Consider the following 23898-nt stretch of genomic DNA (forward strand, 5'->3'; position numbering starts at 1 on the left):
GCTATGCGTCGGTAAGGAGACCCTAATAAAAAATAACCATAAACGAACGATAACCCAAATCATTGAACTATTCCACAAATGGTTTGGATGATAACCAGAACACGTCGTTAAGCAAATTAACCATACAATTTTTATTAGGGGAGTTGTGATTTAGCATAACTTTTAATCTATTTAGATTTGAAAATCCTTTGAGTGTACGTGCTTTTTCACGTAACTATATAACTTATAAGTTGCCGATTATTTTCAGTGTAGAGGGACGTATTTTGCTTCTAACAACAGCAAGCTGCCTTTTGTTTGAACCTTGCCTTGCCTTTGCAAGTAAGGTAAGTAACTCGCTGCAATCGCTTTCGATCCCTGATTCTGGTTTTTTTGAATAATAAATTCCACGTTTCTAAATTGATCCGAAGAAACCATCGAAATGGATTCTCAAATATTCATGTAAGTTTACTATTAATAACTTTTTTTCTGTTAAGTCATTTTTTTCTTTTTTAAACAAATTTTCCATACGGTTGAATCTAACCTGACATTTTTCTCTCTGGTTTTGTAGGCTGAACAGTTCGGCCCTTCCGGGGTATGAAGACATGGTGGAATGTCCTTATAACAGGGCTCACCAAATAATGTCAAGTCGGATGCAATCGCATCTATACAAATGCCGTAAAAATTACAAGAACTTGAAGTACGTGCAGTGCCCTTTTAACGAAACGCACGATTTTCCGGAACAGGAGCTGCCGGTAAGTAACAAAATTTAAGTGGGGCAGTTTTGACTTCGGGTCGATGTGGCTGTGGAACATAGTATTGGAATAGATTCTGTTTTTTTTTTGCTACATACCTAGCTCCAATTCATTTATAGTATTTAGATCCTCGACTCAAGCAAGGCAGTCATAGTCTAAAACCGCTCACCATCATTCTTCTAAACCTCAGGTTCTTTTTCTGGTGAGAATTTTGATCAGAAGTTTTTTGTTTACCTAGAATCATGTAAAAGTATGCCCGGACCGGGAATCGTTAGTTCGATACAAGCTAACGGTTGCTACTTCAGCAGCCACCTTTGCGCAGGAAGAAGCATCTTCGGTGAAGGTTGCAGTCCCAGTTGGGAAAGTCTTTGAGAATGAAGTGGAAGATGAAGATTTATGGGATGCGGTAAGACATCAGCATGGTTTTGTATTGTTAAAAATTGAGAGAAAATGAAACTCCATTTATGTGATTCCACAGGGTCCTTCAGTGCGGGCTTATAATCCTAGAGCAAATGCTTCGCGAACGAATGTCATTCGTAAAAACATCGGAATGACACCGTCTCAGAAGAAAGCGTTCAAGGAAGCCGAGCGCCAACGTCTGGGAAAAATCAGGAACCATTGTGAGCTGAACGAGGAACGTTAATGTCACGTTACTAACTGTTAGATGGAGTATGTTTACACAACAGGTTGAATGTAAACGTCAAGTTATCAAACATTTTCCTTTTGATTATCAGTAGTTAAGTATCCAAACTGAATTCCAATGGCTAGTCAATTTCTTTCAGCGGCTATTATGTTTTTTTAGTAATCGTAATGAAAAAACACAAAATTCTCCGTTCTGAAAAGCAGTTTGAAAATGAATAATTTTTTTTTAGCTATTAATCTGTTAAGTGACCGTAGGGAGTCAAATGCTAAGTAAGATCCTTAGCTACATAGAGTTAAAAATGTTAAAACTGTCCAGAAGAGCAATAGAAGTTTGATCCAGCAGTAGTAAATGTACGGAACATATATTAAACATCAGGGCACAGCAATACTGACAAATCAAAGGTCAGCTTATTGTAAACGATACATAAAAGTTATCGTTAATAAATATGAAATTGAATAAATGGTGTATCATTTAGTTAAAATTCACAGATTTGGAAAGTGCTATGCGGGCTAGTCAAATTATAAACACTTGATCAATTATTATAGGAAATGTATCACAGTTTTCAAATCTGCAATAGTATTTGACGGTTACTTTTGATTTTGATCTAAGCCTACGACTTTGTGGACTATTTTATTGGGGTGTCAGGTTTGAACGCTTATAACATATAACATTCATGAATAAAATTAAAATTGAAATAAACATTTGTCTGCAGCCATCGTTTGCCTGCCGAGTGCTACACTCAAAAAATTCTACACTTCATCATCATGTGTCTCACACTTAATTTTGCGCTTATTGTGAAACACATCCATTTCATGTGTGAATCTTATGCTATGAATCATGCCTGAACAAATGGATTTGAATCGTGACACACTTGGAGTCTATGTGCCTCACATGATTAAATCAATAGCTTTGCACATCATAGTTCAATGTTCTACAATATTCTACTTTATCGACTTCTACTTTGCCGACTCTAAAAATGAATCAAGAAATATATAAACAAACCTGCCAGAGGCCAGAGCTTTCACATATCTTTTTAATGCGTCTGACTGATTAGGGATTCGATCATGGACCGTTGGGGTGTGCTGCTGCCGGATTCTTCGTTCGACCCCACTGTGCCACGGTTGTTCTCATATATGAAGCGAGTTGATAGGATAAAGTCATAACTCTTGTTGTCGATGTTTACCTTTCTGAGCAAGCATTTCACATCGTATTGAAATGCAAAACACTTTAAATCCACCTGTTTAGAACAGTAGTGTGATTCAATATGCAATACACTTGAATCGATAGTGAAAGATTTTCAATATTTCAAAGTTTGAAACACTAGAAATTACCGTGTATAACACATTGAAGTAAGGTGAAATACACTTAAAGTAAATGTGATTGTGCATTTGAAAAATCAAGTGTTTAAACACATCCATCAAACGTGTGGAATTTTTTGAGGGCTGTTAGTTGCGTTGTATACTGAAAACGAAATTAACTCAGAGTGAGTAATGTTTAATCATTCGCATGGAGTAATTTCTAAAAAGCGTAGGTCACTCTCAGCACTGATAAAATAAACTATTCCCATTTTGCTTGAAATTAAATCAATTTGACATTAAACTCAGTTTAATCAACAATCAATACGAAACTAACGATTTTAAATTGGCTCACCACTTTAGTAGCCTATTGGTCCCAAGCAAACGATTAACGTACCCTATTCTAGTTGAAATTCTATTACTACACTATGTTTGTTTTGATTCGCTATGAAAGTTTGACAGATAACATCAGGGGTGTGTGGATTCATGCAGAACATGCAGGGGTGAGTGAAATAGCTTGGGACTGCTTGGGACCGTTGTTCTGGTACTGAGTGAGCCAAAAATAATAATGATTTTCTTCGGGACCCAGTGGTCTTAGAGTTACCTCTATGGTTTAATCATATCGAAGGATTAAAAATTAATATTCTCTTTCTAAAAAATAATCATCTGATATTAAACCCAGTTTAATCATGGTTGATTAGATTGAAAATTAGATTTTTTGAATAAATTTTAATCATTTTTGATTCTATATTAATAAGGTTTTGATTGAATTTTAATATTTTTGGATTGTATATTAATATTCAAAATTAATAAAATTTAATACTGGAAAGATTATTTCGAATTTAATCCCCTCCCCATCGACATGGAGGTTGACGGCACTGAAGCAAAGGGTTATGTTTGATTTCTTTATATTTGCAACGATGATGATTTCCTATAGTGACACATATCACCTTCTAATGCTTCAGTATACCTCAAACGATTAATTCTTGGTTGTTAATAGAACTTCCTTGATGAAATCGGCTGCTTCATGCAGACTGAGCAATTCTGATTATAGTATCAGATTTGTTCTGTATACAGAGGAACTGGGAGGGCTTATTAGAAACTTCTCACCAATAAAGTAATGATCTTCTAGTAATTTTTGCATATAATTTTATTAAAATTTATTTTATTTTAGCATATTAGTTTTGTTACAGTCAATTGGCATTAGCATACGATACAAAAGATTTAATATTACTTGCTGGTTTTTGTGTAAAATAATCAATAATACCTTTGAAAGATTTTTCAAGTTTTTGTGATCTGATAGATTTCCCAGTTTGGTAAGAAGTTTCGAAGCTAACCATGTCCACAGGCTTAATAGAAAGATAGGCAGAAAAAGTGTATCATGAAGAATGGTTGCATGCAGGGTTTCTTCCACTCACTTGCTATAGATGAGTGATTTTCAGAGTTTTGAATTCGTTAGATGATGTAATGGGGATTTGTGTGTGTTGGATGCGGGAGTAGATTGGAGGGCCGGTGTTTGACGCATAGAGCCGTCAATTTCGCCTTCAGAGTGTCGCAGTCGGCGGTTTTATGATTCGTGAGCGCTCGCGATTCGTAGAATCGTTGATTGTGGGTTGATTTGATGGGTTTTGTGTGTCGGACGCTTGCCTTTTGGCCTCTTCTTGTGTCTAGCATGTGCAAGGTATTATTATAGCGTCAAATGGTTTTCAGATTCCTGGTTGAGTGAAATACATTTGTGAGGATATCTTTTTGAGATTTTAGTAGTCAGATTTTAGCAGTAGTAGTAGAGCAACTTATCGTCATAAAATTAAAAATTATATTTAGGTATTAGTCAAAAAATGTGGATAGTAAGTTAGATATGTTATGGTATCGACTTCTGCAACGTTTTTTGTTTGTTTGCTTTTTTTTTATTTATTTTTTTTTTTTTTTTGTTAATTATTCTTGAACGCAGTTAAAACTAGGAGATGAGGAAGAAATATAATCATTTGGTGCAAACACACAAACACATATCCACACAAACAGATACACAAACACATCATGACATTAGACAAGAAAACATCCAGACATTAAAATTGACGTACGAATGAGAAGAAGACATAGACAAAGACAGACCAACGATTACCGAAACATAAAGATTTTCAAGAAGATTATGATTAATCAATATCGTGAATCCGGTGTTTAATTGGTCACCATAGACTAATCCGTCCGGCATCGTAGTCACTTGAAACATTTTCTCATCAACCCCGATCATTGCAATCCTATGGGGATAAAAAAAGAAAAAAAAAAAGAAAGATTATTTCGAATTTAATCATGCATGACTACTGCCGAAGCGGAAATCTGCATACTTTTTAAGCTTTTTTGATTTAATTTATCTTTGAGTTAGTGCTTTTAGAAATATCTCCATACGAATGAGTAAAAGTGACTCACTCTCTGAGTAGATTCGTTTTCAATCGGCTGGAGACAAAGAGATTCACAGAATCCATTTTTTTGTATGGTTCGAACGAAAACAAGAATAGGGGTGAATATCTCACGATACATAGTCGGTTTCACATGGCGAAAATTTTCATTTTTGAGATTTTGATGCAAATGACGGCCAATAGGGGAAATGGCTCTAATGTTGGCCTATGGATCTAAGATTGGGCCCATTGTTAAAAATCTACTAGGGGAAATAGATGTAATGTCAGCCTAAAGGCCCCTAATTTGGGCCCACCCGTAAAAAAAAATCCAATAAAAATACAATGATTTTCATTGTCATTGTAACCATGATATTTACTGTCAAAACATTGGACATTTTTGTCCTTTACTATAAAATCACAACGAAATTCATTGTTCACAACAAAGAAAATCATGGTATTTGAGAAATTAACAGTAAAAAGAGCATCTTAAAAACATAAAAAAGTGATTTTTCTCGAACAAATTTGATCTTATCACACTAATTTTCGTTGTTTGAGCATTGTATCGTTAAAAATCGAAATCTATTTTCTCTCCCGTACAATAATTTAACAATAAATTTTAATGTACTCAAAATTCAACAGTAAAAATCATTGTAATTTCGTTCTTTTATTATACTTATGTTTTTCGGGCATACGTAAATTCAGCAGCGATTAAATTTTCAATAGCGACAAATAATATCCATTAGTACCGTCCCATCCTCACCTCACCTCAGTCGAGTATTAGGGATGGTCCATTAATTATGTCACGCATATTTGGCTCATTTTCAACCCCCCTCCCTCCTTTGTCACATTTTTTGTATGAACCTTAATTTTTTTCTATGGCTCGTCACAGTTTTCAAAACCCCCCCCTCCCCCCTAAGTGTGTGACATAATTAATGGACGACCCCTTAGTACAAGATACTGAAAAAGTCTGCACATTGTAGACGAAATACGCGTATCTGTCAAGGATAAGCAAATAAGGTTGTGGAATTAAATGGAAGTTACTAATCCTTCTCTCTCTCACTAACACAACTGTAAGTTGTATTTATAGGGTTTAATCCATTCTACTGGGAGTTTAATATGCTACAATGAAACAATCAACAAGGATACCAATACATATACTAAATTCATGTTTATCTTCTAAAAGGTGGGAAGAATTTTAATCGGAATCCTACTTTGACATAAAGGATCAGACGTAGACAAATATTTCATGTAAAATTAAGTGCTCCGAGACTGAAAAGTTTGTTTCTCGACGAAAACTAAATTTGATTGAGTTGAATTTCGCGTCTGTTATGACTCAATTTAAGGTCGTATATGTCAGTCTCAGAGCACCCAAATTTACATGATTTTTTCTAAGTGTGTAGCGCTAGTGTACTAGCATAGCACTGTGCAAAAAGTAGCCAGCATAATGTAAGCAGGGCATGTGCTAGCTGGCAAGTACACTAGCGAGGTGGACTACGGTGTGATCACCTTGAAAACCAGCGATGAGGTCGAAGGAAACTTAAGTTCATTTATACAAATCCAAGTCTAATACCCCGTACAGACTATGGCTTATATCATGTAATGTAGGCTGTCTTGCAATGAGCACTCATACATCTACTTTTCACAGGAAATCCTATGTATGAGTGCTCATTGCAAGACAGCCTATACGCCTTTTTAATAGAAACTAAGTGATCGATTCAGCCTCTGGCGGTGAATAAGAGAACTTCAAAAAGAGTGTTGTGAGCAGAAATTTCTGCCGTGAGACATTGGAAGCGGAACACTTTTTCACTATTCCTGATAAATTGATTCATCTGAGATGCTCCAAAGCTTTATCTACAGATGAAAAATTTAATTCTGTATCGTTTTTGAAAGGATCCTGCTGGTGTTCACGAATATTGTTGTTGAGAAAAATGGAAAATTAGGATAATGCCTTAGTGGTTATGATCTTCCGGATTTCTTGCGCGTGAATAGTTGAGTAAAAAATCAGTTCAGATCAGTGGAAAATCGTAAAATAATACAATTACTGATAGAAATTGGCAAGATGTTTAATGAGTCGGAGACGAGCCAGCCAACGGCTGAAAGTCTCCTTAATAAATATAAAAAAAAAAAATAAAAATGTTTAATGAAAAATGCTTTAATTTGCGTTTTGAAAAATCCTTATTCTGATGTAAACAAACGGTTTGGTTTTTTTTTTTTCTTTATTAGAGAGATTTTTAGCCATAGGCTAGTTCATCCCTTAACAAACGGTTTGCTTGACATTTCCTCTCGAACTCGCATGGCGCATTCTACGTTGGTGCTGCATTAAAAAGGCCTATATTACATGATATAAAGGGTGATACGGTCAAAATTTGGTCAATATCAACTTGACGTATTTCTTTCAATTTTGCATTTAAAAAACCTGAACACCCCTCATTTTGAAGGTGTGTGTGTGTAGAATGTTGCTCCTATTTTGATTTTGGAATTCACTCTTCAGTTGTCAAAATGCCGTCCAAGCAAGAAGAGCAGCGTATCAAAATTTTGCTCGCGCATCGCGACAATCCGAGCTACTCGCACGCAAAGTTGGCAAAATCGCTAAAAGTTGCCAAATCAACCATTACAAATGTAATTAAAGTGTTTGGGGAACGTTTGTCGACAGCCAGGAAGTCTGGATCGGGGGGAAATCGAAAACCGGAAGCCGCTGAGACGACAAAGAGAGTTGCCGGTAGTTTCAAGCGAAACCCTAACCTCTCTCTCCGAGATGCCGCAAATAAGCTGGGTGTATCGTCTACAACCGTGCATCGAGCCAAAAAACGAGCCGGACTATCGACTTACAAGAAGGTAGTGACTCCAAATCGCGATGATAAACAAAATACGAGGGCAAAGCGCGATCCCGGAGGCTGTACACGACGATGCTGACGAAGTTTGACTGCGTGGTAATGGACGACGAAACCTACGTCAAAGCCGACTACAAGCAGCTTCCGGGACAGGAGTTTTATACGGCAAAAGGAAGGGGAAAGGTAGCGGATGTTTTCAAGCACATGAAACTGTCAAAGTTCACAAAGAAATATCTGGTTTGGCAAGCCATCTGTACCTGTGGCTTGAAAAGCAGCATTTTCATAGCTTCCGGGACTGTCAACCAAGAAATTTATGTGAAAGAGTGTTTGAATAAACGTCTGCTGCCTTTCCTGAAGAAACACGGTTGTTCCGTACTGTTTTGGCCGGATTTGGCATCTTGCCATTACGGTAAAAAGGCCATGGAGTGGTACGCCGCCAACAACGTGCAGGTGGTTCCCAAGGACAAGAACCCTCCCAACACGCCAGAGCTCCGCCCAATTGAGAAATACTGGGCTATTGTCAAGCGGAACCTAAAGAAGACCAAAAAACTGCTAAGGGCGAGCAGCAGTTCAAGGCAAACAGGCTTTCCGCGGCGAAGAAGGTGGACAAGGTGGCTGTACAAAATCTGATGGCAGGGGTCAAGCGTAAGGCCCGGCAATTCGGATTTGGAAAAGCGGAAGCCTAACTGAATATTTTTCCTGAATTTTATACTAATTGAACTTGAAAAAGAAATTTAATTTGATTTTTTAAATAAACGATTTCACCGATTTACACGCGTTTTCCCTTGACCAAATTTTGACCGTATCACCCTTTAAGCCATAGTCTGTCCGGGGTATAAAACTGGCTACTTTCCTAAGGGTTTCCGGAAATTGGATCCTGGCTCTTCCTAATAACTGCCGTTGAACATTGAACTGGTTGTTGAATTTTAATGATTCAATGGTTTCTGACCATACTCAGAAACTGGCAACTTGTCCGGAGGAATCAAAACATGGACAATGTGTCACAGGGTCCCAAAATGACCGCCATTTTTGTTTTTCATTCTAATGTGATTTGAGTCACATGATAAGTTTTATTCGTTTGAGGTCGCAATTAGCCTTATGCCTTATATAAACCGCAGCATGTTCCGCTCATATTTCCGGAACCGGTTGACCGATTCCAAAAAATATGTGCTCTATGTTATCATAATACCTTTCATTTAGCGACTGTTGTTTGGTTTATTACACTCGGTCTTGCGGGCTCTTAAGCATACAAATAATACTTTATATAATTGGCCATCATGCATTTTTTGGTCCAGCCATGATTCAAATTCATTGCTGAATAAAAACGTTGAATACAATCCTATTATGAGAACATTATTCAATTTTTTTTTTTAATTACTTTATTTTACTAGGCACAATCGAATAAACTTTACAGTGCCGCGATTTCTAGTTCACTATACAATCTATCTTAAAGCTATCCAAAAAGCTTCCTCCGTTCCTCCATTCACTTTCAGTGGTTTCAAGGTATGGCAACATTGCCAAAGCGGGGCATTGCGCGTCCACTGCAAAAATGGACGCAAATCGTGGTCTTCACTCACACACTCATCACGAAACGGTTGCTTTTCAAGGTAGATGTGTCTCTTAACGAAAGTGAATAATCACTGAGATTATTTCTGATAAAGTAGTTTGCGGTTGTACACTTCCGCTAAGAGAAGAATTTTGAAGAATTTTGCGTAGTTCTACCACCGACGAACCGACGTGACAGCTCATAGAAGCTACTTTCAAAATCTTGCCCAAGACGCCATATTTAAAATACGTTAAACACTAACGCCACCTACTCATCCGATCGCGACATATCATGAGCAAGGATACGAACACACGCTAAATTTAAATTGACTTGGTTGGTGTCTCACCTCGTTTGACAGATCTGATCGCCCATTGGACACACCAAATCGCTTATTTTCCAAATCGAATTGTGGACAAACGAAATGCTCCAGTGTCATGTCGGTTCGTCGGTGGTTCTACGTCATACTGCGGTCGTGTCTAGGACACAACTCTTAACAGGGTGTCGACTACCTGGAAAAACCTGGAAAGTCAGGGAATGTCAGGGAATTCTATTTATGATCTGGAAAGTCAGGGAATGTCAGGGAATTTTAATGTAGGTCAGGGAAAAAAATAATGTTGATCACATTGCAAAAAATCATGTGTGGGACACATAAAACAATCTTTGAAATTTTATCAGTGCATGACGTGAAAGTTTTTGGGAAGATCCCGGGCATCAGATCTACTCGCTGCGTTTATGGACGCCCTTGCCGGTATCCCTTCGATCAAGTTGCTGCAAGTGTCCATGAATGGGCCCAATGTAAATTGAAGCTAGAGGTACAAAAAGGTGGCGAGAAGCTGATAGATCTGGGAAGCTGTGGGCTGTATATTTTGCATAATACATTCAAGGATAGTGTTCACAGTATCAGTTGGGATGTTGTCAAATATTTGCGTGGTATCTACAATATCTTCAAAGATGTACCAGCAAGACGAGCGTTTATCACGATGTATTCTGGATCTACCATATTCCCGCTAAAGTTTTGCGGTCACCGATGGTTGGAAAATAGTGCTGCTGTTCAGAGGGCAATCAAAATTACTCCGCAAATACGAAAATTTATTCAAGGCGTCCAGAAAGACAAAATTGAACCAACGTCAGCTTCCTACCAAGATGTTAAAAACTGTTTGAATGTCTCGCTGCTGATGGCTAACAGTACGTTCAGACTACAGATTTATAACATGTTATAGCACTATCTTGATGGTGGTTTCTGTGTTGCAATTATTTGACAACCGTTATAATATGTTATAACTCTGTAGTCTGAACGTGGTATTAAGCTAGCTTTCTTTAAATCAGTTGCTGTCGAAGTTGAGCCATTTCAATGCGAATTTCAGATGGACAACCCTATGGTGCCTTTTTTGTGCAACGCGATGTCTCAAATGGTTAGAGGCGTTATGGAAAGGTTCATTAATATTGACCATCTGAACGGTGTACATTCCCCCTGAACGACGTCTCGACTGTAGTATAATGCAACTTCATATGGATGCTGTAGAATTTGTTTCTTCTATGGCTTTACATTTGGACTATTATTTGGACATGATTCTTATGCTCGGTGATTTCAATCAACCTTGGCTTATCTGGTCGCACTCAGGTCAGAGATTTGCATATCCAGATCCAATAGCATCTGTTACTACTCCGGCCAGCCGCTTGCTTGTGGACGGTACTGGTTTTCATGGATTGAGGCAGATAAATCTAGTTCCCAACTTTCAGTCTCATTTCCTAGACTTGGTGTTCGTTAGTGAAAATTCACTTCTTGACTGTACCGTTACTGAGGCGCCTGATGTCATCGTTCCTCTTGACAATTTCCATCCTGCTTTGGATATTTCTATCGCAAATAGATCTCAACTTCACTTTGATGAAACTTCGATTGTCTATCGTCTCAACTTCCGGAAGACTGATTTACGTTTGCTGCGTTGTTCCTAGTCCGGATAGACTGGAACGTGTTGAATGACCTGGAGATCGACATAGCTGTCGATCGCTATAATTGCTTTCTGCGCGACTGTATTTCTGCTTCTTGACCAAACAGAATTTTTCAATTGCCAGTAACAACTATCGCCGCAACAACAAGCTTCTCTACCAGCGGTATGTAATTCGCACTGAACGCAATCTGCGAAGCAATGATTCTGGTCGTTCGTAAATACTAAAAGAAAGGAAACTGGTCTCCCGTCGAAGGTGTTTCTGGGCAACGACGTAGCATTGACAACTGAGGATAAATGCAGGCTTTTTGCAAGGCACTTCTCGAGCGTTTTCTCGAACGACTCACCATCGCAAGTTGAAATCAATCTAGCAGTCCGCGATGTGCCAACCGATGTCGTAAACATGGATGTTTTTACTGTGGATGTTGAAATGGTTCTCTCTGCGATAAGGAAAACTAAATCTTCTTTTTCACCCGGACCGAGCGTTATGCAATCTGCTGTGCTGAAAAAATGCTGTGATATCTTAGCCACAATGATGCAATGATGACCCTGCTTTTTAATGCAATGTGGAAAACTACCGTGGGATTACCTCGCTCGGGGTCGAATCGAAAGTGTTCGACTCGCTGGTCAATGAGAGATTGTTTGGTTCCTGCAAAAACTACATTAGCACCTGCCAACATGGCTTCTTTCCTGGCCACTCCGTCGAAACGAATCTCGTCAGCTTTACGTCTCTCTGCATGGAAAATGTATCTAAGAAACTCCAAGTGGATGCCATCTACTCAGATCTTAAAGCTGCGTTTGATAAAGTTGTGCACGTCATTCTACTAGCAAAACTGGACAAAATTGGATGTTCTGCTCCCTTCTGCAGTTGGCTGAGATCGTACCTCGTACAACGGCAAGTTACTGCCTGCATCGAAAACTACTCATCTTACTGCTTCTCGAACAGTTCCGGAGTTCCACAGGGAAGCATACTGGAACCACTGCTCTTCTCTCTATTTGTGAACGATGCAACGTTTATCCTGCCTAGCGGAGGTAAATTGTTTTTTGCTGATGACCTGAAAATTTACATTGCTGTTCGCAATGCTGATTACTTAGAATTACAAAAGCTTCTGGAGCTGATTACTTAGAATTACAAAAGCTTCTGGAGATCTTTTATGTTTCGTGTATGCGCAATTTTATGGGATCCTTTGTGTTTTAAAACTCTTTACTGCTCGTTGGTGCGCTCATTGCTTGAGTTTGCGTGTGTTGTCTGGAGTCCCTACCAGGCAGTATGGATTGCACAGCTTCGAGTCCAACGTAGATTCGTCAGATACGCATTGCGTCATTTCCTTGGAGCGACCCGCTTAATCTACCACCGTATGCTGATCGCTGTCGTTTGCTGGGCTTGGATATTCTTGGTGAACGGAGAAACGCATCGCAGGCTGTCTTCGTTGCCAAAGTTTTGCTTGCTGAATATGATGTGCCGGAGTTACTGGCTAAGATTAATGTATATGCACCTGTCCGTACACTCCATCCGAGAGCTTTGCTACACGAGGAAGCGCACAATACCAATCATGCAGCTAACAGCTCTCTTGTCGCCATGATTCGTCAATTCAACGTGGTATCCGACCAATAATAAATAATAATAACAATATTGCACAGGTAAATGCACATTTGATCAATATGATCGCAAAAACGGAACGACTGGACGTTTTTTGGCACAGGTTATTGGTCGGCGTAATCAGAACTATTGTTGGTTGTGAAAATGATTTGCTGATTATCGCATGGCAACGCCAATGCAGAGAGAGGTTTTTCGGTAAATGCAGAATATCTTTGAAAACATGAGGGAAGAGTCAAGGCCCAAGCGCAATGACAGCGGAACGGCAGTGGTAGCGGAAAAGCCCGATCTGAGTAAGCCTATTTGTCGGATTGAAAACTAGTTTGAATCAAATCGAGTGCGGTTAGGCATCTTGATGTCATTTGTGACAGCGTTTCCGGTCCGCTTCCGCCCACATTGCGTTTGGGCCTTCAGTCGTAGCGCGACGTCAGATCTATGATGGTGTTACTTATGCAAGCGGGTTCGAAAACTTACAAATTTTGAATGAACTTATTCAGTGAGTTCGAAAAATCGCATTCGCTTTCCAAGTAGACAAGGATCGTCGTTTGCAGGAGAAAATTGTTCTGCTCAAATGATAAATATTTTTAAACGTAATCCGAAAATAAACACATATTAAACTTGCAATTTCTCGTTGTAATGTGAACTCACTGAGAGAATAAAATGTTAATGATAATTAAACTTAAATGAAGAATTAAAAAAAAAAAAAAAAAATTTACCATGTCTGCGGTTGTCATATGGAGTTCCAGAAAGTACGAAACTGACTAATGCATGAGCAGTGCATCCTCAGGTTCGGTTGCAAAAGCAAGAATAATCACTGCTCTGTTATTTTACAATAATTTATATGTAAAGAGAAAGGATCGTCTACGGGTTGATTTTTATTTGGCTGTGAAATTATGAACACAAATTGAGAGCGTGGTGACATTGATTAAATATTCCTATTATTACTTTTTTTGTTGGGGGGAGTTGAACCACTGCGTCCATTATTTGATCTTTTGTGGTACCCCTTATGAATAGGGAGCCTAGTTGTGAGCAGTAGTTATTCATTATTATATTATAATATGTATTTATAGCCCTAGGTCTATTCACATCCTTCGTAGGTAGTCGGTCATATGGTCTGTAAAAATTGTATTAGTATCAAGTTCTGTTGTAAGTGCCATGAGTATGCTATTCTTGATATTTTCGAAAGCTTACCCTGCTGCTCATTTTAAACTAACCTTAATTTAAGCTACGGTATAATAAAGCACATCACGTTGTAGCTTCTTAGGTTTCCTTTGGTTTTGTTTTTTCCGTCGATCTTGTTTTCCGTGCTGAGCACCAATACTACCGACGTGCCAGGAAGGCAGCTCCCACACCTGGACCCTACCTATCGACCCATCAACTCATGAACCGGAGACCAACGGCTTTACTTCCCATCCGAAGGAAGGCGTGATCAGAGATGTTATGCCTCAGAACATCCCGACGGCGCCGACTGGTATTGAACCCAGGCCTGCTGGGGTGAGAGGTAATCACGCTTACCACTACACCACCGGCGCCGTTTAGCTTCTTAGGTTAAAATAACGAAGTTTTGTGGACTGGAATTTTTCTGAAAACCGACTGGAAAGTCAGGGAAAGTCAGGGAATTTTATTTTCGACTTTGAGTCGACACCCTGCTTAATATCTTTTTATTGGGGTGCATTCTTTAATGGACGGCACGCTACAGCCATCGAAATCTCTTCAGCTAGCCGAACCATCTCTGGCAAGATCCAGTAGAATGTCAACCCTGACCTCTATGGCAGTGACCACTACCGGGTCCAGTTACAGCTCCATGTCGCCGCAGCTCCTTCCGCCACCCGTAGACCCGGATGAAGGTACGAGGAGTTGGATTGGGTCGGCTACGACATTTACATACGGTCCCTCATGGAGCAATGGAACTCAGGTTGTAAACAAGAGTTCACCGATGTAGTACGGGATGTAGCCATCGCATCAACCCCTAAGACTGGTAGTAGCCCGGTGCGCAAAGCCCTTCGCTGGTGGAACGAAGATACAAAAAAAAAGCAGTCAAGGCCCGCCGGGAAGCCCTCCGGAAGGTCAAGCGGCTTTATGCTAACGAAGCTTCACAATCTGTGCCTTCAAGAAGTCCGGAACGCCAAGCTGGTTGGCTGAAAGGACTACCCCCGATTGGTGGGGTAGGATCAAAGCGGCAAGCGGCGCATGGCACCACTGTACCACTGTAAGCGGCGTCCATGAAATGTGGTCCTGGGCCCACTTAAAACTTTTTTTTTATATTTTTTTGCGGTCAACCATGCCTTTAAGACCTTTCTTATAAAGACGATTTCGTACGGATTGTGATGTCAGTTGAATGGAAAACTCGCTTTCAATCTGTTTCACAATTTTCAGAGCTGATAGTCCCCGGTCCAGCTCCGCCTTCTTCACGATAGCTCTATTAATTCGGCCAGTAGTCTTTGAAGGACGCCCCGATCGCTTAGCTGATGAGATAGAACCACGCTTTTTGTACATCTGCACAATTCTAGCGACCGTATCTTTGTGAAGCTGGACAATATCGGCAATATCACGGTAGCTTTTGCCAGTTTTGTGATGTTCAATAATCAAATTTCGGATACTGATAGAAACTTGTGCTTTTTTGGGCATTTTGTAACAAATAACTTCCAATTTTGAACACGAAACTGAAATATTGAGCACGAGAACTTCAAGAGCATTAAATGTCAAGTTTACATTCGAGAAAGTTGCAGAATACACACTAAAACTCTGTAAAACCCACTTAATTCTAGTATCCGTTTGGAAGTGGATAAACTTTTTTTGCGTAATTTTTATCCTTTTTCATAATCCAACACATGAAATCTCAAGAAAAAATATAAACGTTGTATTTTCAATGGCAATGTGATAAATGAACATAAATTGATAAATCATGGAAGAACACTCATAAAATTAAACTGATTTTCACCAGAAAAACAAAAAAACATTGTAAATTGGTAGGTGGGTGGATAAATTTTTTTGGTCGTTTTCTGAGCACAACGATATTTTTATCGATCCCGTAGACATTCATCTCGAGATTTAAATTTTTGATCGTTGTTACTAAATCTATTCGTTGACAGCTCGCTCCCATACAAAGTCCCACCAAGGGGCGCTAAGATGGTGATTTTTGCTAATGTAATCATACTTATTTAAAAATAGTTCCAGTGTACCAACATTGATGAAATTTTGGATTTCGGTTCCATTTTTAATGCAGATAACGAATATATCAGGCATAACATTTGATAATGGCATAAAAGCTTTTGTAAACAAACTTTCTAAGGCCCTTTACACGCGAAACAAAGTACGCCCACGCAAACCAACAACGTTATAGGATAGGAGCAACTATCACCTTTCCGAAAGTGGTATTGGTTTGCGTGGGCGTACTTTAGTTCGCGTGTAAAGGGCCTTAGAAAGTTTGTTTACAAATGCTTTTGTGCCGTTATCAAATGTTATGCCCGATATATTTACCTCAATACCCCTAAACAACCCAATTGAACATTTTCCAAGATAACTTAAAAATCTGTGATTCTCGGTAGGAAAAGTGTAAAACCGGTAGTTTTTAACCTGTCGTTTGTGAATCGGTAGGCATTAGACTGATGCAAAATTTGAAATTTTCGCTCCACAGTGTTCAAATGGTTTCAAATCGGGCCCTGATTAGCCTTCGAAAGTTTAAACTCATTTGATAAGAAACTGACTTGGCACAAACCATTTGAAGTTTATATGGAAATTTCTATAGGAAAACAAAACTTTTTTTTTCATTGTCCTCTAGCCTTTCTACATATTGTACTGTTAATAAATTATATTGCTATTCTTATGGGAATTTTATCAGCTACAACTTTGCAGAAAATCGGTTTTCAGCCAAACGTTAAATTAAATTCAGAGATTGATAATCTTATGGCAAGATTAAGCAACTGTATTGTGGGCAACACTGTATTCTGCAGTGTGACATAGTAGCCATGATTTGTGTCCTTTATTCTACGCGCCATAAACACCAATGTTGAGTGCTGAACAGTTGATTGAGCATAATCATAAGACATCAGTGACTTGAATCATTAATAATTTTTGTTCCTTACATTTGATCGAAAAGTGGTCTTCAACAAAGTTGTAATCATTTTCTAAAGTAGAGTGGACTGGTAAATTTTGAGATGGATATGAACCGGAATTATGGTTTCTCCATAGTAATTCCCATATAAACTTCAAATGGTTTGTGCCAAGTCAGTTTCTCACTAAATGAGTTCAAATTTTGGGAGGCTAATCAGGGCCCAATTAGGAACCGTTTGAGCACTATGGAGCGGAAATTTCAAATTTTGCATCAGTCTAGTAGGCATCCCAAAAATCGGTAGGTATGGCAAAAATAATCACAATCTTATGAGAGTACGATAAGGAACTGATTTGATATCGTGTGAGCCCAAGAAGGCCCGCGAATTTTAAATTTTGAACCACCTAAGCAATGTCAATAGGGGACGTGATATGCTTCTCAGTTTAAACGCTTTTTTTTTGTCATAACTACGTCTTGGTATACATATATATATTTTTCACAATAATCTTTACAATATCTTAAAACCTTTGTTAAATAACATTCTTCTTTGATCCCTTCCGATGGTGATGTGTCTACACAATTTAATTTAGGTGTTATTGAAACAGCACTTCCTAGACATGTGATCTACACACACTTAGGCAAAAACGGTTACAATATTTGGGAATTGCTAGAAAACATTCTACAAAACATCGTCCGTTAGTTTGTCGTTGTCTCGAGGTCGTTGTTACTATGCGATTAATTGACTACCAGTTCCCTAAAATACTGCTCACGGTTTTGGTTTCCCTTTTTTTGTTAACTTGTCGACTAACTGTTGTTTCAAGGGATGCACTTGGTTATCATAGGCACTTTCTATAACGTTAAAAGTTGACTGCTTGAATCATTATAAAATAAACTTCAGTGTAGCTTTTACCAGTATTGTACTTGCCATGCTAACAAAAGAAAGAAGGAAATTTTGGGTCTTGACTAATCGAATAATATTAAACTTAATCACAATTTTGCTCGTCAATAGCTAATAAATGGCCATCTGAATTTTCCTGTCAACCAATATACAGTAACACTGGAATATTAATGTAATATCGTGTGTGTACTAACGTAACATTTCAATGAAGTTTTGAATAAAAACACAATGCTACTACCGAATTGCACAGCGCCTGGTCCTCGATGAAACTCTACTAACCTACTAAGCCATAGCTTAAAACCTGTCTGTCCACAAATGTGTTGCCATGCGACCGTTCCTTCCGGGAGAAAGTCAACTATTGTTTACATCTTTTTCAGTTAAAAATTGCGCAAATCCTCGTCTTTGTTAAATTAAATGTTTCAACATACTGAAATGTGTTAGGTTCGAATCAATCTCGCATCAATCAACTGGTGCTTGCCTAATTATACAAGAAGATTTGTTCACATTTGACAATCGTGTTAAAATAGACACACTCAACAACGTGCACGCACAAGTGTAATATGTTATTGCATTTGGATCGCTACAAAACTCAAACGCACAATGCGCGACTTCCTATACTCTACAGTGTATCAGCGTTCTAAAACAGATTGGGTCCGATGATGGTTTTAGTAGGTTGGGGTCGGAGTGGTTCTTCGTTTTGGTTGTTCAATGGCCTCCGAATTCACGCAGCTCTCGGTTGCCCAAGTCCAGTGGGGGGCGATAGTTGTTGACCACCTTGCCGTACTCGAAGGTCTTGTGTAGCGAATCGTCACATGGGCAATCCTCGCGGGCGTCATAGCAACGCATCTCACGGAACAGCTCCAACTGCTCGTGGGACACCTCGATGGGTTCCTTGAACAGGATCCAGGTCACCGACTCCGAGCAGGGCGGAGTGGTCAGCGAACCATGGTAGGTCCAGTAGGCCTTGCTCTCCGGCAGGAGGTTGGCCGGATCCATGGACTTGTTGATGGTGACCTGAATGGGAGGGTCGAATGAGAACGAGGGATTAGTTGTTTGTTAGTATTCATTGATTTGAAAGAACATAATCGCTCCGGATACTTCAAAATTCAAATAACGCTTCTCAATAGATAAGTAGGTAGAATTAGGACTAAACTGCCGCGTGACAGCAATGTGACGTGTAAATATCAAAATTGTACAAGAGAAGCTTTTTTTCTGTTCAGGAATTATAAATCGGTAGCTTCAGTCGAGAATAATAACCCTATGTGAAATCCTCATAAGGATCTCTTGACATTTGAATTTTTGAAATCGAATTTGAAATTTTTGAATTTTGTTCTACGAACGTCACTTTGCTGCAAAAACAAGATTTCAGATCGACGTTTCGCAACAATGACGTTCGTAGAACAAACTTTACTAAGGTATATTTTGGTCCAAAATTCATGTTTTTTTTGGCTGTTTAATACAATTCAAATGAAAATGCAGAAAAGTTTAAATTGGCCAAAGTGGAGTATACGTAATTTTGATGTCTAAGACAGTAAAGCACGGTATATGATATGCCAAATATAATAAAGCATATCCCACTGATGTAATTAAGTTTTCTCTTGCGTTTTCCAAATAAAAATATCACCGTAACCATGGATATGAAATTCCAATTAATCAAAATACAGTAATAATGGTTTTTACAATAAAAAAATAAACATTTAATGTTAACCAAACCATTAACCTGTTTGACTAATTTTCATGTTTTTATCCAAATAACTTATTTCAACCATCTTCAAATTAGGTACTTATTAACTTGTTGCGTTAACAATGTGTAGCTAAAGCTATTTTAGCAACCTCCACCGTAACGCGGTAACAGCACCGGGGGTTACTATTCAAGTGCAGAAAATATTTATTAATCTGGCTCCCGGTGAACAGCGGATTGATAAATCCGAAGAATTTCGAGATTACGGCGTAATTGCTTTTGTAAACAAACAAGTCGTTGGCCGATTTCTCGCGAATTAAAACTCAATAAAAAAATAACAACACAAACAGGTAGATGAATTATTCCTCTATCATTTGGGGTAGTTTGTTCGCGAGATTGTGCTTTTATTCGCGAGAAATCAGCGATTGACGTGTTTGTTCACAAAAGCAATTACGCCCAAATCTAAAAATATAGCAGCTCGATAGCAGTCGACTAAAGTGTTGCTGTAAATGTAATGTCGGCCTAAATGTCCCTAATATGGACCCATACATAAATTCAGCAATCGACTAAATTTTCAATAGCGACCAAAAATATCCTTTAGTACCGTCCCAATGACAATAAATAGCAGATTTTTAGCGATGCGCCCAATCTTAGATCCATAGGCCAACATTAGAGCCATTTCCCCTAGATGAATTTGGATCTGGGACAAACATGTGGACAGCCAAGCGGTCCTCCGGAAGACCCGGAACATACGTAAATATGGACAATTACTAAACATGAATCTAGATTTGTTTAATCAACTTGTTCTGATGCTGCATGAATGAATTTGGATTTGAAACCATAATGTGCATTCTGGTGACCACGGAACGGTCCTCCGAAAGATTCGGAATATCCTAAAGGTGGTTAATTCGTAGAAAGGTCCTAGAGCTCAGTATTTATTTTTAAACCACTTATTTTGATACTACATTAATGAATTCTTTCGTGAGATCCGGACCATGCGTAAAAGTGATCTATTCGTAAAAAAGATTCAAGCGCTCCACGATTTTTTTTGAAATCACTTATTCTGTATGAATTCGGATCTAGGACTAGCATATGCAAACAGGTAGCGGAGTAGTTTTCTGAAAGAGCATCTACAAAAGTAGTCAATTCGCATAAAGGATGCTAGATCTCCACGATTTTTATTTAAATCTATAATCACTCTCACTCACTTTAAACTACATATGGCTACAAAGGCTTTTAATATTTGATTTTAAAATAAAAATACGAACAGTAGCAAAATTATCGGATGTAATGCCTAATTAAAACTGCCCGAAAGATCTCTGAGCTTCCCTTAAGTTCTGTAGATTTCCTTTAAGTTTCTAAGTATCTTTTTTAAACTTCCCGCAATTTACTGAATTTAATTGAATCACTTTGAAGTTCTTTGATCTTTGACTTAACTTTCGTAACTTTTTAAGAACATTCGCTGACTATTTTCCTGAAATATATTTGATTGCCCTGAAGCTATCGAAACTTAATCTTTAAGATCTTTTAACTTTCCCAAATTTCTAGCATTCAGAGCTTCCAGAAAGATTCCAACATTTCTTCTGATGGTTATAGATCTACCGTATTGAATTCAACCGACATTGACCAAGCTAAAATATGTAATCTAGTAATCCAGATGGGCAATCAAAAAATGCACTTTCATTAGAGGAGCATATGAAGATTGATATGTCGATCATTTTTACGATTGACCACTTTTATGGATCGTACGGATCTCTCAGAGGACCGTTCTGTGACCACCAAATTCATTCCTGAAGCATCGCAACAAGTGATTAAAAAAAAATCACTGAGCTACGGATCTTTTTTTTTACGAATTGACAACCTTTACGGATGTTTTGGATCTTCATGACTGCCTGGGTCTTTAGTTGAATCTCAACCTTCAGTCTTCATGGTCAGGTATACATGGTGGCAAGTGAACCAGGAAAACCGGGAAAAAGTCGGGAATTTCATAAGTCCACCAGCAAAATAATCTTGTTTGTATAATTAAAACAGGTTTTAAATTTTATGGATGTCAAAGTTTATTTTTATAATCAGGTCAAAACTAACCATTTTGTTCAAGCTAAATCACAACTAAACATTGATGAACAAAATTTACCCTGAGAATTTAGTAAATATATTTTGTATTTATTTTTAATTTAATTTTTTCTCGAATCATTGCATGTATGATTTGTGCTTAATTAATAGCAGACTTAAGCAGTGCCGACGCGTAACTACTTTGAAGTACCTGTTCAACATGTTCAATAAAAAAGTTCTATTTCTAAAAACTTCAGAAAAGGCCTTCGAACTTCATGCAAGTTCTACAAAATTAGGGAAAGTCTTACAAGTTTCAGGAAAATCCTGTGAACTACTGTGATGACCTACGACGGTCAGGAAATTTTTTCGAACCTTCAGAGAAGTCCTACAAATTTCAGAGAAGTCTTACGAACTTCAGGGAAGTCCTTTAATCTTTGGGGAATAACTACGAATTTTACAGAATTTTCTACAGATTTAATGTAACTTCTACGACGTTTAGCCATTGCTTAAAACTCAAGGATAATCTTATGACACTTATGGATTTTTTCCGAGCTTAAGAGAAGTCTTCAATACTCTTGGAAAGTCCTCTGAACTTAACATAGTTCTCCAAGCTCAAAAAAGTTCCTAGAACTTCCGAGAAGTCGATTGAACTACAGGTAGTCCTACGAAATTCATGGGACCTCTCCAAACTTCAGGGAATTTCCAAGAAATTAAGGAAAGACCCACAAACTTTTGGAAAACACTTCGATATTTAAAGCCTTATGAACTTCAGGGAAGCTCTTCTAAATTTAGTTACGTTTTTTTTTCTGCGGTTCCCTACTAGCTTCTTTTCAGCAAACAATCAGCTAAAGATTTCACGGGCATTCATAAGAACCTTGTGGTACAAGGATTCACTTTATTTTTTAAAAATTAAAAAATGTTTTTTAAATAGGGGGATTTACGTATTCTCGTCAATCTAAGCAGCGTCCGCACTTCTATTAGCATTTTCACAGCGTCACGCACATATATGACGTGTCTGTTTGTTTCAATTCATCTACTGCTTGCTTCTCTATCCATTCCAATCGACAGAATTCTTCAAAACTGTTTGAAAGCGTTTTTACAACGCTCTAAACTTCTCAGGTGAGTGTGACTATTGTCGGCAGCCTCTTTTTCTTCGGCAACCTTCCCATTAGAACTGCGTGTTAACCAGCTGTTCTATTATGGGCAACTCGAAATCAGCCCCATTTTGTATTACGTATGCTTCATTTGAAGAAAAATCTGGCATAAAAGGATTGCTCGGTCCTACAAATATAATCAGATTGAAGCTGAAAGACTAAAGAATCATTTGGATACATTCAGGGAAGTGTGTTGATGGTAAAACATAGTGAAATTAACGTTTAAATTTTGATTGCCGAAAACAGTCAATAGGTGCCGAAGCCGACATTTACCCTACATGGTTTTTAAAACCAGCAGGAAAAAACAGGAATTTCAAAATGGAAATTCACTTTCCACCCTGGGTATATCAATATTGTCGAAAAAAACAATCACGAAACTCTGTGATCAATTTCAGCTCGAAGTTAGACGATAAGTTTAGCAACTACCGGTGCGAAAGCCGAAAACATAAATCTACAATTGTGATAGCAATGATCGGTGCGTAAACTAGTTGCTAACCAAAATAGCAACGGCTAAAGTTGTAAAACTAGCAGCTCGAATAGCAACGCACCGGTGCGGGTGCTCTTACTAATTTTGATATGGAATACAATTTCCGAAGAGCGCAACGCTCAATTAGTGCATTGCGTTTCTATAGATCAAATTCAAGCAAGGTTGTTTGCTGACGAAATGACGGTAAAAACTGTCATTTCAGTTTTGTTTGGGTGTAGGTATAGGACATTAAATAAGCAAATTTGATACGCCATAAACTGCTCACTCACTGGATTGGTAGCGCGATAGAGACAATTATAAACGTAACACGCGCCACTTGTAGAGGGTACATCACGCTTCTCTAGGTGTATAAATAACCCTTATTTTCCTACAAAAAAGGCCACAACTATGGATCGGTCGGTAACGACTTGCAAGCAAATAAACGCCTGGTTGCGGTGCGCTCGTCATCTAAAGTAATCAGAGAAATGGAATACGACTATTACGTGACGACCATTTCCACTTCCATAAGGTGCGATTATTTTCAAGTTGAACTGACCGACCGCTCCTTGCAATCCGATCAAGTGCAGCCAGCAATCTTATTGGTAAAGATG

The 23898-nt window shown here is 38.4% G+C and overlaps 3 protein-coding genes across 3 annotated transcripts in view; 1 reads left to right on the plus strand and 2 right to left on the minus strand.

Annotated features, from left to right (window-relative positions):
- Positions 1–23898, minus strand: part of LOC135710362 (HEAT repeat-containing protein 3) — a 129318-nt gene that overhangs the window by 8918 nt on the left and 96502 nt on the right. The gene's annotated exons all lie outside the window — the stretch shown is intronic.
- On the plus strand, positions 298–2025 carry LOC135710328 (gametocyte-specific factor 1 homolog). The gene is made up of 4 exons (XM_065232848.1): positions 298–438; positions 548–731; positions 970–1137; positions 1210–2025. The coding sequence occupies exons 1-4, from the start codon at positions 419–421 to the stop codon at positions 1372–1374; spliced, it is 537 nt and encodes a 178-aa protein (XP_065088920.1). The 5' UTR covers positions 298–418; the 3' UTR covers positions 1375–2025.
- Positions 17511–23898, minus strand: part of CAH1 (carbonic anhydrase 1) — a 43417-nt gene continuing 37029 nt past the window's right edge. Inside the window, exon 4 of the mRNA XM_065232944.1 lies at positions 17511–18948. Within this exon, the coding sequence (XP_065089016.1) occupies positions 18640–18948 (309 nt within the window). The 3' untranslated portion in view covers positions 17511–18639. The remainder of the gene's footprint in view (positions 18949–23898) is intronic.

Source organism: Ochlerotatus camptorhynchus, unplaced genomic scaffold (assembly GCF_037179485.1).
Source record: "Ochlerotatus camptorhynchus isolate MF236.1 unplaced genomic scaffold, CSIRO-AGI_Acam_v1.1 ptg000379l, whole genome shotgun sequence".
NCBI lineage: Eukaryota > Metazoa > Arthropoda > Insecta > Diptera > Culicidae > Ochlerotatus > Ochlerotatus camptorhynchus.

What these genes read in the sequence shown, in the direction of transcription:
- LOC135710328 (XM_065232848.1), top strand. Translation starts at nt 419, where the DNA reads ATGGATTCTCAAATATTCAT. An exon ending in TTCCGGAACAGGAGCTGCCG is followed by an intron (nt 732 to 969) that starts GTAAGTAACAAA and finishes TTGTTTACCTAG; the next exon opens with AATCATGTAAAAGTATGCCC. An exon ending in ATGAAGATTTATGGGATGCG is followed by an intron (nt 1,138 to 1,209) that starts GTAAGACATCAG and finishes GTGATTCCACAG; the next exon opens with GGTCCTTCAGTGCGGGCTTA.